Below are 16,363 nucleotides of genomic sequence, written 5' to 3' on the forward strand. Positions count from 1 at the left end.
AGCCACAGAGGACTCATTTACTGGCCTGCTCTCCATGATTCACTTGGTTTGCTTTCTTAAACAACCCAGGACCACCTGCTCAGGGATAGCACCACCCACAATGGGCTGGACCCTCCTACCCCAAACATTAATAAGAAAATGCCCCACAGACATAGTCACAGGTCAATCTGATGAGGGCAATTCCTTACTAGGGTTCCCTCTTCCTAGAGGACTCTATTTGTGTGAAGTTGACAAAGCTAACCAGCACAGCTACTCAACTTAGTTACTATTACTTACTATACCATGTACAGCACTCAACAGAGAAATAGCAAGGACTGCTGGGAGTTAAAGAATCAGAAATGGCATGATGGAGAGAACCACATAAGAACAGTCATTTTTCAGTGGATTGTACTAAACATGAAAACTAAGAATAGCAAACTTCAATATAAGGTATAATTGACATTGAAGTCCTAATGAGTAACTTACCTTGCAGAATTTAACTTCCGCTTCTAAATGATGAATGTACTGAGACTGGTCATTAATGATAGGAACGAGGTTGTGCACAGTAGGCATGCTATTGTCCTCACATTCTGGCCGCTGAGGGAGAAAGGACAAATTAAGCAGCCCCACATTTAGCAGAGAATCATCTGGTTATCCTCTCTACAAGCAATTTAGTGCTGGTGTGACATAAGTAAAGACTAGATCACAGTGTACTAGATCACAGAATACACAGACTATTTATGTCTTTATTTTATAAATTCCACAAGTATAAGGATATGAATATTATTTTTGAAAGATAGAGAGCAAACAGTTATTAAAAGCACATGACACATGGAGGTTCTTTTTCAGAGCAGGGCACTATAACCAGCTTGGAATGGCTACCTGCTTAGCTCCCTAACAATGTGACAGCCCATTCAGGAATGCTGAGACATAAGGGACAGTCCTCTTCCAAACACTGCTGGAAGAGGAGTGCCATCAGCAGCTGCACATCAGCTCACAAGTGAGAGCTTCAGACATGGACGTCAAATGCATGCCAGTGACGCAAATCTGCTTCAAAGGGCGCACTGAAAAGCGAGAGCTAGGGTTTCACTTTGTTGTTGTTGAGTGGACTTTTTAGGCTTGTGCTGTGTGTGTGAGGTGTGTGCAAGCGCGCACGCACACACGCACGCATGCACACACGCCCCTAGTCTAGCAACAATTCAAAACTATGCATTCTTGGGCACAGATCCTCTAAGGCTAAGCAGTAAAAGAGACACAAGCTGCCCTAAGGAGCCCACAAAGACATTTCAGAAAAAGTTCTACTGCTGTTGGTATTTTAAGGAAGAAGAAATCAGGAAAAGGGAAGTAAGAATCAGCAGTCAGCCTGACAGGAAGGCCTGCAAAGAGAACATTTCTGTTTCTCACTCACTTTCTATGGCTTTAACAGAGCATTATTCCTGACTGTAGTGTTTTCTGTCCTAAGAATAGGGCTGAGTATAAAAGAACAAACTCTGAACGAGGCCAAAATCGTAATCTAGGCCTTAAACCCACCTAGTGCATGTCACAGACTTGCTAAAAGGACACTGGGCCTAAGTCCTGGAATTTTTGTAATCATAGGGAAGATGATATATTTAGAACTCTTTAGAAACCCATGAAGTTGGACATAAATATTAACAAGCACAGCAGCACTGGCCACCTTACGATTCCAGTATGTGTGACAACTGAACGCAAAGCCTGCATGCTGCACTCTAGAAACATGTGGCTTGCCTTGACTCACAGGAAGAGTGTCATAATGGCTCCCTCCCAGGAGTACTGCATCCTTCTCAACACATACTTTTATGCTTAATTCTTACTTCATAGAAATATACTTCATTCACATATTCAATATTTATAGCTATTGATTACAATTTTAATAAGGTATTTTATCACTCAGTGCATTTACTACTGCTGGACTTTGGTTTCTAGAATGCTCTTAAAAGCACAAGGTGAATGGAGTGCTTTCAAATCAATTAGAGGAAGTTGCTAGAGCTGTTGCATGTTCAGATACACTCATTAGCTTTGAAGACAAAGCTGAGCACTAGCATTATGGAGCTTACTAAATCAGGGTGCATAGGAAGGTATGCACCAGGAGAATTTATTTACCATTGCTTTACAAATGCACAGGTCCCTTTACAGGAGCATATATAAAAGAGTGGTAAGCTACACTGTGTATTTATATGTACTAACTATAAGGCACGCTAATTAGAAGTCCCTTTCAGACTGCACCATGAAATACCCTCTCACAGCCAGTACTATAAGCCAGTAGAGCATGTCAGAAGAACAAGGCTCTCCTGAGAGTGAAACTCAGACATTGGTGGGATGGGAAGTAGATCTAGTATTTTCTTAAGTTCAATATATGGATATCCAAACTATAACAAACTCCTCAAAGAATATACAAATTCAAAGAAATGCTGGATAATTTCTCACTAATTGTACCACAAAAAAAGAGCATTCAAAAGAAGGGGTCTAACATTACAATTAGTAACCTACAGATGACTAAATATAGACATGAACTTCTAAAAAATATTATTAAAACATTATGCCTTTGCATTGACTGTCATTTTTATATATTCACTAACAGTTGCAAAAAACATTTCTGAAACCATTCTCTTGACTACACTTTTGAATCTAAAAAATAAATAAAAAAAATCAAGATTCTCTCAGTTCAAACTATCAGAGGTGAAGGAATTAAAATTCCTATGACTATATTCTGGAATGTGTGCAACATGCTCAAAATGACACAGGAAAACAAAGCAAAGCTAGGAACCCCATGCTTTTGTCAGGTTTCAAAGGGTGACACTTACCACAGGGGACATCTTTCGTCTTTGCGGTGGAGACATCTCATTGTCCTTACTTGCTTGTTGGCGCAACAAAGCTTTGAGTTGATTGACTATAGAGCAAAAGCAATGAATTTATTGACCTTGCTAGAGACCCATGGGTTATGCATAGTTTAGGTTATAAATGTCCCCTAAAGACCATACATCAAAGAAAATGCCCCTCACTTAACATTAATGGGAGATAAACACAATTAGAAGAGGTAGGACCTAGTGAAGAGGTGGGGATTTGATTATTAAATCAAATTATTAAATGTGGGAAGTCTTCAAGTTACTAGGGAAGTTGGGATCTGCCTCTTTTTCCTCTTTTTCCCTTCCTGGAATGAGGTAGGTACCTGGAGGAACTTCCCTACCACATGGCCAAAGATGGGCTAAAACATGTAAAAAATATTAAGCAAAACAAACCATTAAGGTATGTTGGCACACTCCTGTAATATCATCACTTAGGAGACACAAGCAGGGGGATGACCACAAGTTCAAGCCCGACTGGTCTACACAGAGAGTTCCTGGCCATCCAGGCATTCATAGGAAGACCTTGTCTCATAAAGAAAAAGTATATTCTGCTGTGGATATCACTCTGTATGCTGTAAATGTGTTACTCTGATTTGTTAATAAATAAAACGCTGATTGGCCAGTAGCCAGGCAGGAAGTATAGGTGGGACAAGCAGAGAATTCTGGCAAGAGTCAGGAGTCACCAGCCAGACACAGGAAGCAAGATTTGAAGGCAGAACTGAGAAAAGGTACCAAGCCATGTGACTAAACATAGATAAGAATTATGGGTTAATTTAAGTGTAAGAGCTAGTCAATAGTTTAGACTGAGCTAATGGCCAAGCAGTTTTAATTAATATAAGCCTCTGTGTGTTTACTTGGGTCCAAGCAGCCGCAAGGTCGCTGGAGCCGGGCAGAACCAGGAAAACTTCAGCTACAATATTCTTTATAAGTTTCTTTATCTAAGATGTTGTTATAGTGATGGAAAGTAGACTAACATTTTATTACCAAACATCAATCCAGCAAATATTGCTTAAACTACTATTAGGCAATAAGAACTTTGTATTGGCTAAGGACACAAAGAAAAGAATGAAAATTTAAAAAACTAGTTTTTAAGTAAGAATTTAATAAGCAAAATAGTTAGAGCAGTAGATATAAGGTTTTAATGTAAACCTAGAGCGTGCACAAAGCTTCCTGGATAGGGAGCACAACATTATGCACTTGCTTTCACATAGGCACTAACAGCAGCAGTGAAGAGGACTTCAGCCCCAGGAGAATGGCGAGGTGTCAGAAATTACAGTCAGGAGGAACTGCAGTATAAAGCTATGGATGCACAGTCAGGGGTTGCTAAGAGATGGCTGCTTTCTAAGACAGATGGTTCAGATGAGGCCTGTGAAAAGGTGGTTCAGAGGACAGCATGGAAAAACCTGACTGGAGAAGTAGGTTAGGAAAATGTTGTTATTTCGTCCCAAAGATTTTGGACTTAAGTCCGTAGGATTTGGGAAGTCAAAGGAAAAAAGGTAAGTGAAGGAATTATATCACTCTTTTGTCACACAGCGAAAGAAACTTAGCAGCAGAGTGTCCAACTCAACTCTGTGGAGCTGGGAGAATCCACTGTGTGCCACTCATGCTCAGAGTGACAGTCACACTCACCAGCATGGCTGTGCTGCAGCTCATGCCAGGCCACCCCGGTGTCCTCATTTTCTACATTGACGCTGGGGGAAGGATCCAGAGCATCTTCTTCCACATTGACATCAGCTTCTCTCAGGGCACATTTCAGTTGGTGAAGACTTCTATTGGCACGTTCTGCAACAAAAGCCTGATGAAAGTCAGGGCCAATAAAATGGTGGCAATCACAGGTGGTATCCTCAAAATGAGTATCAGTTTCAGGGGGACCTTATGAGAAAAAAGTAGAATTCTAGCTCCAGCTAGCTAAGGACTATAACAGAGGAGGTAAGAGAAGATGAAGTTCACAGAAATTAAACTTGGGAATTGCTACAGTTACTGCTCACACTATTAAGAACATTCTGTGAATATGACTACCTAGTTAGGGTTTCTATTGCTGCAACGAAACACCACAACCAAAAAGCAAGTTGGGGAGGAAAGGGTTTTTCTGGCTTACACTTCCAGATCATAGTCCATCACTGGAGGATAAGAACTCAAGCAGGGCTGGAACCTGGAGGCAGGAGCTGATTGATATAGAGGCTATAGAGTTCTGCTTAGTGGTTTGCTTCCTCTGGCTTGCTCAGCCTGTTTTCTTATAGAACCCAGGACCACCAGCCCAAAGATGGTACCACCCACCATGGGCTGGGCTCTCCTCCACTGATTACTAATTGAGAAAATTCCCTACAGCCAGATCTCATGGAGGCATTTCCTCCGCTGAGGCTCCTTCCTCTCTGATGACTCTAGCTTGTGTCAAGCTGACACACAAAACCAGCAAGTACAGTGATACAACCAGAAAGAAGGACTGAAGCTCCCTTTATGGTAAAAGAGTCACCAGCCTGGGAAGGTTTCTTCCTTTCCCTCAGTGCTTGAGACTTGCCTATCCCACCCAAAGATATGAGGTGAGTGGACAGAACCATTCTGGCCCAGGGAAGCCTCACTTTCTCTGAAGACCTAACATCCCTGCCTCACCAAAAGAATTCAAACTGCCTGACCTCGTTCTGATGACGAGTTGGACAGCTGGGTGCTCACAGTGGCAACCACTCCCATACAGTCCTGGCTCACTACATCTCACCCACAGACAGTAGGTTAGTATGTATGACCATCCCAAGTCGAAAGTGAAACTAACCAGAGTATAAGTGACATAAACTGTCTATGATGGAATACTTTAAGGTATACTGTTATGATAGCTCATCTCTAAAAACAGCCTCAGGGTCACATTGCACTTCCTCACAGGCCTCAATTTGCATTGACAGGCTACAGTGACAGTCACATCTCATCTTTAAGAAGGGTCAGCAAGGTTTGCTTTCTCTGCCTTAAACTGTTTATTTAACAACTGGCCACACTACTGGAGAGAAATATAAAGAAGCTAGTGGTTGGGGACAGACCCTGAGACTATAAGAAGCTCCTCTACTCTACCTATCTTCCGCCTAAGTGCTCAGTGTAGCCTCTAAAAGATTCCAGAGACCATTTGATTGTAATGGCATGAAAATGAAGCTAGGGAGAAAACTCTATTGGTAGATTGCCTGCTCGAAAACATGGGGATCTGAGTTCAGATCCCCAGAAGCTTTATAAAAAGCTGCATACGACAGAGCACACATGTAAGCCCATTGCTGATGTGGGAGAGAAGAGGTGGGTCACTGAGGGTCATTGGTCAGCCAGCCTAGTTGAATCCATGAGTTTCCATCTAAGTCTCAAAAGATAAAGGTAGAGAGCAACTGAGGAAAGACATTCACGGTCATCCTCTCACCTCCATAAGCACACACACACACACACACACACACACACACACACACACACCTAAGCACATGGACATACCCACTAGCAAGTGCATACCACACACACACACACACACACACACACACACACACACACACACACACATACTTCTAAAAGGCTTAATTCATTATCAGTCATCCATGAAAACACATTTATAAACATACATTCTGCATTGTTTCCAATGTCATTAACTTCTAAGTTTAGAACCAAATATAATAACCTTATTACTTAACAGGAAAAAATACCCCATATTACAAAATATGTAATACAATTTCTTTACTTAGAGAAACTCACCCTCTACATAGATAACACTAAAAAGAAGCAGCCTTTCCTGTCTGAGACGAATGGTGAAATCCTATTGTCTTCATGGTGAATTTATCACTACTGTTTTCTCCATAGCAACCCGATTTGCCCACAGACCTTCCTCTGAACACACACCCGGTGCTGACTGACAGCCAGGTCTGGTCTCTTCTTACTCACTCTGGGTTTCAGAAAGTCCAGATTAGATACAGTCCTGGGTTTAGCAATTCAAGGAGCAACAGCAGTTTTCTAAAACTCAGTATTTTCTGAAAAGACTTGTCAATGGAAAAGGAAAATCAAAGTGGTCTATGATACGCAATATAGTTTAGACATTTAGATTTATGCCCTTAAATCTATAACTAAAGCACTTGCCTTTAGAGCATCCATTAGAAAGGAAACGGAGGGTGTGACTAACATTAAAGTATGTTCCACAGAGCTATCAAATGACTTCATTTCTAGGACAAAGAATATTTACTTATTTATTTTATTAGGTAGGTACTCTAATGAAGATCTAAGAAGTTATATTAGGAAAAGGGGAAACCTTACATGAGGAAAAATGCACAGTGGGAAGTCCCTATGGTCGAGCTCTTTCAGGAGACCACAACAATGGCAGGTTCTGCTTTATATATTGATTTATTTTGTGGTCCTAGAGATTGGACACCGGGCCTAAGGGAATGCTGGGCAATACCCTCATACTGCACGTCAACTTGCAGTAACCCTTTTAATCTTGTTTCTAATATTCTTATTCAGTCTTTCAGAACCACACTAACATTACATGCTAAAATGCATCAAAAATATTACATGAAATTACAAGACACTGAGATCAACAATTTACCTCCTTCAAAAGGTGAATTTTGGGCCGGGTGGTGGTGGCGCACGCCTTTAATCCCAGCACTCGGGAGGCAGAACCAGACGGATCTCTGTGAGTTCGAGGCCAGCCTGGGCTACCAAGTGAGTTCCAGGAAAGGCGCAAAGCTATACAGAGAAACCCTGTCTCGAAAAACCAAAAAAAAAAAAAAAAAAAAAAGGTGAATTTTGGTCTATTTGCTTTGTCTTTGCAACTACTCACTCAGTTGTGAGGTTCAGAGAAGGAATTTTTATAAGAACTACATCCTAAAACCAAGATCAAGGAGGTAAATGACAATTTAAAATCATTTTACATAACATTTCAAAGCACACTAAGTGTTTTCAATTCCCGACAGCAGCATGCTTGTGATATGACAAACTGACTTAATCCTGAGGGATAAATTCAGACAATTTGAGAAAGATGAACTGCCATAACTCTTCAGCTGAAACCCCTGCAACGGAACCTCCCATAATCCACCACTCAGCAGATGCAGCTCACTGCTCCTCACACTTAAGGAAACTAGATTAGACGGGAGGGTCCCGCTATCATTTCCTACCTGCTGCTCATGGCCACAGTTTTATCTAACCAAGAGCCAGAAAGACTTTCCACTTCCTCTGTTCTCAGAGGACAGTCACCTATTTCAGAATACATTCTGATTTCTTCTCTCCAGCACTAACCGCAGGCTGTTGATAAACTTAATTATGAAGATAAATGCAAATAGAACCTCTGCATCCTACAGATCACATGAAAATCATTGAAGCGAACATTATTTCTGCAGTCCATTATCTGAACATCAATCCATACAATGAGCAGGTTCTTAAAGCCAAAGACTGAGATCAAGGTGTGTCTCACTCATTTCTCAGTTCAATTTCTCTTCCTCCTAAGGTTTAACTCCTGGCTCACCATTTAGCTTCTTTTCATCAATGTTAACTTCTTAAAAGATAGTTTTAAACTTCGACAATTATGTGCATGCATATTTTCTGATCATATTCAACATCCATTACTCTCCCTCACTCCTCCCACTCCCTCTAGACTCCTTCCTCCTCCCCCAAAAGTCCTCTCTATTTAAATGTGGTTTATTTTGTTGTTGTTTTAGGAACCCCTGGGTTTAATTAGGATTGCCTGCAAGAGTATGGGTGTGAAGCTACTTAGGAACATGGCAGCTTACCAGTTGCTACACCACTGAAGAAGAATGACCCCTCCTCCAGCCACAGGACCTGCCAACAGCTCCCAGCTAGGAGTGGCGTTGACATGCTTTTGAACAAAACACACAAGTACCACTCAGTGTAAGACCAGCAAGTACATTCATCTAATCAATTATTAATTCCTACATTTTCCATCTGCCTAGGTGATGTGAAAGAGAAATGTCCTGGTGTCAGGGGTGAGGACTCATCCTGTAAAGTGCCCAGCTGTCTCTAAGAAACATGCAATCAACCATTTCCTAGCCTGAGATCTGAGACGCCCTGCAGTTCCTGACACAGGCTTAGGCTAGGCAGACAAGCAGAAAAATGAAACCACAGGAAGACAAGAAAAACGTGCCTGTTCATACTTGACTGGACCACAGCCCAGTTTAGAGGACAGCTGTCATGGTTTACTAGAAAACCAACAGGTAGCAAAACCATGAGAGAAACAGCCTCCTCCAAAGTCAGACAAAGCCAAGTCTTGTAAGCAGCCAGCACAATAGTGAAATTGAATAAAAGATACAGAAATAAAAAAGTCTCAACAAATCCTAACTCTGATGGCTGAAAACGTGCTGAAGCAGACGGCACCAGTAGGGAAAGACAGTCTCAACAACAGTGTAATCTTTGTAAGAAAGCAGGGCCTGCAAGATTATCAGTGACAGATGTGAGTTGGCCACTTGGAGACTGTTGTGCCCATCCTGTGGTACCAGCAGGGTGGACTAATGCACCTGGGCCTTTCACCAATAGTGAATTAATTCTACCCGGGCTGGCAGAAGACTGGGGGTAGAATCACCAGACAATACAGTCTGTATTCATAATTGTAAGTACTCTTTCTTGAGTCTCTTGCAATGGCTACAACATTGTTTCTGAACACAGTGCTATCAGTGTTTCAGACCTGATAACTTTGTCACAGGAATCATACTATGCATCTTTGCCCCGTCTCTGGCTTCTATTCATGGGATGCCAGCAACACTCCCCTCCACCCCCAGTCATGAAGATCAACAATGTCTGTAGACATTACTAAATGTTTGCTTGCCAGACAAATGGACCCTGGTTGAGAATCACTGGTTGAGATCAACGAAGCAAGATTTCTCCTGCTCAGCCTTGAGGAGCTAGTCCCACGGTCAGTGTCCCACCCACCACATCCACCACACTGTTATACTGCAAAGGCAACAGCCTTTTGATGGACTGGGCAGCTCAGCACACTGTTCTTAGCACTAGCAGAGCAGGGTATAACCAAAGGCCACCACCGTCAATGTAGGAGTCTTTCATATTTCTATCGTAATAAAGAGATCAAATTTTGTATTTAGCCCACTTTATTGCAAGGCTAGGGCCTGATGCAGTGTCTGCTCTAGGCCCACTCCTCCAAACCTTCCAGTGGGATTAATGAACTCCATCATGGTCCAGGTTGCCGAGATGTGTGCAGAGTGCACTGCAGGGTACTGTCGTTACCTCTGGACTCACAGGAAAACTTGGCCATGGGCTGGTAATGTCACTGAAGTACAAATCTTTAAAGATTTATTTGTTCCTTTGTTTTCAACTACCAGGGTAGCCTTAAACTAGAACTCCTCAGCCTCCTCAGCACTGGAATGACAGGCGTATTGCTTACTGATTTTTGTTCTAGTAAAAAAACAAAACAGACAAACAAACGAAAAACAAAGGAGTCTAAAAACAAAGTGAGTATATAAACAAAAACACTCATAATTATTTTTACATCCCCCCAAGGTATATGAGTATGTGTGGTGTATGTGTGTATCTACAGACATATAAATACAAATAACACATGACAAAGAATAAAAAAAATCAGGAAAATATTTATGGAAATAGAAAAGAATGTACGTTTTATGAGTAAATCTGAGAAAAAGGGAAACTTTCCTGCAGATAAACATGTGTTCTTAAGTGAGCCAAAGGTCCTGATGACATCACTGCTAGCTGGCACCCATGCAAACCTCTCAGTTAGTAGTGTTGTTACACAACCCTCCTGCAGATGTGAATTCTTCCCTACATCCAAGTAAAACATCCCCATCAACATTCTCTCCAGTTTTCTCCACCTACATCAAACACGAAGAAAGGGACCGTCCTCAAGATTCGTGTTCCTGCCATAGGCCCTCTCACTTCCAATGCACTTCAACTCCTTCCTTCCAGTTTCATAAGACATGAGCCCAGTCTTCATCCTTCAGAGCAGGGAAAAGGTCACCAGCACTCCAGGTGACAGAGGGCACACTAGGCTCTTAGACGTGCTTATGCTTGGCTTTCTTCTTAGAGAAAGAGCAGACGGGAGACGTGGGGGAGAAGGAAGCCAGGAAGAAAATGAAAAAGACAAAGCACAGAGTCTGACCACACACCGACCCTTCCCTAGTATGTGTCCTCGACACCCTTTGTCAGCTTGGCTCATACAGACAACAGTCCTCACATCTAGTTCAAGCTTCTAACTTACAGACAAGGAAACAGAAACCCAAATCCAACTTATGAACTTGTCCAAGGCCACACAGATGCTAATCAGCAAAGTGACAGGAAGCTCAGTGATCTGGCTCCTAGTCACACATTCTCTCCTGCCTCTGTCATAGTCTCCTCCGAGTGCATCTGGAGGCTGAAATACCAGTGTTCTGAAGGGAAAGGGGAGAACTGTATACAGAATGTATATAAAAGAGAAAGTATGTGTTCCTATCCAAGACAAGCTTGTTTGAACAGTATGCCCACTCAGCCAAATTTGGGTGGCTAGGAATCATGTGCTCAGGTGAAAATGATGCCGCCACTAACCTGCATCCACACCCCACTGTGTACCAGGAACGCAGCATGGCTCTGTTGGTAGGGACAGACACATTACCTTGCAGTCTCACTCCTCTAATACTGGAACAGCATGTGCAAATGTGTAACACCAAAAACATCCAGGGTTGACTGTAATTCTGAAATCCTTCCACTTCCTGGACTATAAACTACTTGATTTCATCTCATGTCCTCATTCCATTATGCACTGAAATTGTTTCCTCATTTATTTCAATGGTGGGGGTTAAACTGACCCTTGACTCACTAGGCTCTACTGCTCTACTGCAGGGCTACCCCTGAGCAATGCACAAAACGTAAATGAAGGATATATTGGTTACTTTTCTCGTTACTGGGACTGAACATCTCATGGAAGCAACTGGAGAAGGAGTTTTGACTCACAAAGGTCCCTATGTATCCTGGCTGGTGTGGCACAGAGTTGCCTCTCAGTTTCTGGTGGTAGAAACTCTCAGCTTGCTCACACTGCAGCCAAGCGAGAAGCAAAGAGCTCAGCCTCCTGCTTCAACCTCCCAAGTAATAGGATTTCAGGTGTGTGCCACACAGAATCCTCCCCAGTTTCTCACCGAGGGCACAGGCAACCCAAAGTAAGGAATAACTGGGGAACTTAGTCTATTGGATAAAATGGAGTGATGCTAGCACTCTCCCAAACATTCTGCAGCTTCCCAAAACAGTGCCACCAACTGCAGACCGAGTGTTCAAACACATCATTTTGTGGCAGCTATAACAGAGGAAGCAGATGCCAGCCACTGTGTACTTGGACTGATGTCTACCTAAAGTAAATGGACACCTAACCACACTGCCAAGAAGCCTTCAAAATCCTTCTAGTCCTAGATTGAGCTCTGTGGCTCCAGGACACCAACGATATGCTCACTTTGACTACGCTGGAAACTTGAATGTTCATATGGCTATTTCATAAGAATGAAGAGATACTACCAATCAGTGAATGTACACTTGTTCTAAAGTCTCAGGAATAAATAGGAATAAAAGACCATTACTTTACTAGTCTTCCAGTATGCATGAACTAGGGAAGACATTTTATACCACAACTCTTACGTACTGAGCACTCTTGAAATAACAAATGACGTCATTTTCACCACAGTTTGACTACTCAGAAACAAAAGTTTACTTGAAAGGGAATTATTCTCCCTGGAAGTGGTAATTGATACTTGACTCCTACTCAAGTTCAGGGTTACTCCTGTTTGTTTCCTTCTAAATATTATTGTATATGCTAATACAGGTAAGGAATCATTAAATCAATAAACAGTACATCCTGAAAACCAGGAGAAAAATCAAGTTCCACTTCTTGAATCATTGCTAAAATTTTGGCTTAATTGTTTTTAAATGTTCATCTTTTTTTTTCTCTACCTCACATTTGCCATTGGTGAAATGTTTTCACCTTAAGTGGCTGTCACGCTAATTATAAATTTTAAATTTATTTTAATTAGAACTTCATGTTATAATTACTGGAAGCAATAGCAGTACTACTACACTATTACTACAAGATTTATTTTTTTATGGTGCTGAGGATTGAACTCAGGACCTTGTCCAGGCTAGGCAAGTGCTACTCCATCAAGCTAAGTACCCACTTCTATAAAATTAGTTTGAAATTAGCCCCTTAACTATGTCAAAATGCTTAATATTAAATCACCCCTCAAAGCGTGGGGAGGAGATGAAATCCTGAGTGACTGTGTACTTTAGACAGGAGCAAAGGCATGTCAAAGATTCCAATGTCTCAGACACATCGGAATGACAAGGCCTTCCCCAGGTCAGTCTCTGGAGAATGGGCAGTCTTCCTCTGGTCAAAGTATGGATACAGCTGACCTTTAGCTAAAACCAGTGCATGCAGGAAGTACAGACCGCAGCTTCTTCATCCCAGATGACTACAATCCCATACTGCTCCCCTATAGAAACCCCCTATTCCTGCTGAGTTTCCAGACCATGGTTGCTGTTTCTCTATCTGAGCTCATGGCCCAATCCATCCCAGCTGGATGTTACTTGTATCTGTCATTTCTTCATTCTCTTTTGTCCCAGTCAGATCAACCACATGACTACATCAAAATGATTAATATTAAATAGTCCCCCAGTGGTTAAATAAAGGCCTAAAATTATGTCGCAGAAGTACTAAATGAAACAACAAAAAATCGGAAAAATTTATCAATCTAAAAAAATTACAACCATTTATAGTATCTTTCTTGATTCCAAATAAAAAGTTAGAAGCAGTTACTTGGATATCCAACAACTCTTGAAATATCACTAGGCTGAGGACCACATTTAATTCCTTCATCCTATAGTTTGAACACTGAGGATGCTGACAATCTTTAACATCATCAATTGATACAGATGATAAACAATAGGCCTACAAAGTCAAGAGTCATGAGGAAACCAACTTTCCAGTCTTCTCAAAAGAATTTTAGATCTTGAAGGAAGCAAATGTCAATGGCTAACACTTAATAAGTTTTTATGTGTCAAACATTAATTGTCACTCTCATTTGAAAACACAGCAACCTGCAACTGTGTTGTTTACTGTCTTTCTCACTGGCTCAAAGACTCCACAGTGATAGGGACTCACTGCAAATCCATGACCTAGTATGAGCAACCCAACTCAGGCATTCAATTATTATTTGCTGATTAAATCAGGTTATCAGTGATTCAAATATTTTAACTGTTGGCCATAACCTATGGGGTTATGGAGATGCAGACTAGGAAAAGGTGTGTCACAACCAATAGAATCAAGTCTTTAGTGAATTTTTTTACTTTATATGTCCTATATTTACGACATGCCCATCTCTTCTCCCTTCCTTTCCACATGCCAGACAAGTATTCTAATACTGAATCACATTCCCAGCCCCTAACACACATTTCTTGCTATGGATGAACACTTTTTTTAAGGTCTAAAACAAAAAAATCACCGTGGTATGTTCACAATTTATTTTGTTCATTTGTTCCCCCAATAATCATGGTGTAATTAACACTACAACTTCAATATAGCAAAGTCTCAAGTTTCCAGAGGTTATATCTGTTTTCAAGATGACAGAGCTAAATAGAAGTATAGACACCACCTGGCCAAATAATCATTCCTCTGGTATTTTGCTCAGAAAACGTGACTTAACTAAATAGGGCTTCAATTATAGTAATTATGACTTGATTAATAAGAAAGACATAGGTTTTGAAGGTGGATAGGCCTGAATTCAATACCTGCCTTTGCCACTAACCAACTGTGTGGATTTGGGCCTACAACTCAATGTCTCTGGGCTTTGATTTCTTAACATGTAAAATTGGGAACGTTAGTAAGATAAAGTTTTAAATGTTTTGCTATATGAAAATAATGTAGATCAACAAGTATCGTATTATTTCAAATAACTATTAGTGTTATGTTTCTGGTCTCATAAGTAAGATTCAGTATACTAAACCAGAATTTGAATGTGTAAAAAATTATGAATGAGAAATTTATGGGATTAAACAGCAAAGTATGGCAACAGGGTAAAAGTGGCATAGAGATGTCCACAAGTTTGTAATGGTACTAGTTGACACACACCTAAATCATGATGTAGGTACCCTGTTGGGTCAGGTTATCATAAGAACAGAGATAACAACACTGCTTAACCCTACAACCAAAACCAAACTATTTCATCCTTAAGATCAGACCAACATCCGTCTTCTTCCTCCACAGCCTGGCTGGTGCTCAACAAAAGTGTTAGGAAAACCACCCACTGCTGCCCAGGGTACCCTGGAGCTAGGCACTGAGATTCGGAGCAACTCACCCCGGAGACTCCGTTGGTATTGCCCCAGACTGTCCTCCAGGGTAGAGTTCCCTGGGGACTTCGCCATGGGGTCAGAGATGGGAGTTATGCGGGAAAGTGTCCACTGCACCCCTCCAGGAACAGGCCTAGCGCTGGGGGTTGGGGAATGCCTGCCTGCTTCCTGTCGCTGCTGTCACTAGGGAGCCAGGAACCCCGGACCGAGCTCCTGGGGGCTTTTCCTACCCCCTGGCCCTCATGATGATCGTCGGGAGTTGTAGTTCGCAGGCTCAAAGCCTGCACCCTCGAGAGTCCTATGAGCCTTCCAGCTACACTACGATTCCCAGAGGGCTATGCGCTCGGGGCGCCACTCCGGCAGTTTAGCGGCCTGAGCCCGTTGCCAAGAGACGGGCTGGCAGGCCGCGCCCTTCCCCTTCTGCCCAGTTTGGGTTAGTCCTGATATCTTGCCATCCTCCAGCCACCTGGATCGACCCGCTGACAGAAGGGGCCCGGTGAAGGCCTGGGCTCTGCAAAATGGGTCGTTGTGGAGTTAATCCCTGAGCCCTCTCAAGGATTGACTGTAAACTCTGTTTGAGTTAGGATTTCTGTCAAAATTGTTTTTCCCTAGAAAATGAAGCTGTAAATCTTGCCATCCGCCGGACTGTGAGGGCGGCGGACACTACAACTCCTAGCATGCCCAGCGCCCCGCCCTCCGCGTGGAGTTGGCGCGCTGCCCGCTGGGAATCGTAGTCCTGGTTGGTTGCGGTCCTCCTCCAGCCAGGCAGCTCTTCATTGTTCCAGCGGGTCTTGAGGGCACGCCTGCGCAGTGGGCGGCTGAGCGAGCGTGTGGGTGAGACCCTCCTCAAAGCCCCCTTTCATTGTCTGGGTCTGGCGCCTGCGCAGTGAGGCATCGCTGGGCCCCGGCAAGAGGAGGGAGAGGACCTGGCTGGTTGCCCTTTGCGGGGCGCCTGCGCACTGAGCCGCCGCTCACTGCCGTTCCCGCTATGTGTGGGGCGTGTGTGGAATAACGTTATTGCCCAGCGGAACCGAGGGGGCCCGAGCTCCACGGCGGCGGCGGCGGCGGCGGCGACGAAGACGACGACGACAACGGCGACGGGGTGGGGAGGAGGACAGCGTGGCAGAGACTGACGGGACGCGCCGCGCCCCGCCTCCCGGTCCGGTCCCTCTCCGCGGTGAGGGGTAAGTGATGCGCTCGGGGTCGGCGCGGCCCGGGGGTTCTGCACATCCTCGTCC

General features: G+C 42.9%; 2 protein-coding genes across 11 annotated transcripts in view; one reads left to right on the top strand and one right to left on the bottom strand.

The window, feature by feature from the left end:
• The window catches only part of Sdccag8 (SHH signaling and ciliogenesis regulator SDCCAG8), a 200,284-nt gene extending 184,180 nt beyond the window's left edge, over positions 1-16,104 (bottom strand). Inside the window, exons 1-4 of the mRNA XM_059280536.1 lie at positions 15,134-16,104; positions 4,473-4,625; positions 2,802-2,887; positions 466-576 (exon numbers count right to left, since the gene is read on the bottom strand). Of these exons, the coding sequence (XP_059136519.1) occupies positions 466-576; positions 2,802-2,887; positions 4,473-4,625; positions 15,134-15,200 (417 nt within the window). The 5' untranslated portion in view covers positions 15,201-16,104. The remainder of the gene's footprint in view (positions 1-465; positions 577-2,801; positions 2,888-4,472; positions 4,626-15,133) is intronic.
• The window catches only part of Cep170 (centrosomal protein 170), a 94,498-nt gene continuing 93,651 nt past the window's right edge, over positions 15,517-16,363 (top strand). For 3 of the 10 annotated variants that reach the window (XM_059280523.1, XM_059280527.1, XM_059280532.1), the window contains exon 1: positions 15,521-16,309. The gene's annotated coding sequence lies outside the window, so the exon portion shown is untranslated. Of the gene's footprint in view, positions 16,310-16,363 lie in introns of all 10 variants that reach the window. The other 7 variants (XM_059280521.1, XM_059280526.1, XM_059280528.1 and 4 more) reach the window with 5 other exon arrangements.

The sequence above is a fragment of the Peromyscus eremicus genome, chromosome 15, assembly GCF_949786415.1.
Source record: "Peromyscus eremicus chromosome 15, PerEre_H2_v1, whole genome shotgun sequence".
Taxonomy (NCBI): Eukaryota; Metazoa; Chordata; class Mammalia; order Rodentia; family Cricetidae; genus Peromyscus; species Peromyscus eremicus.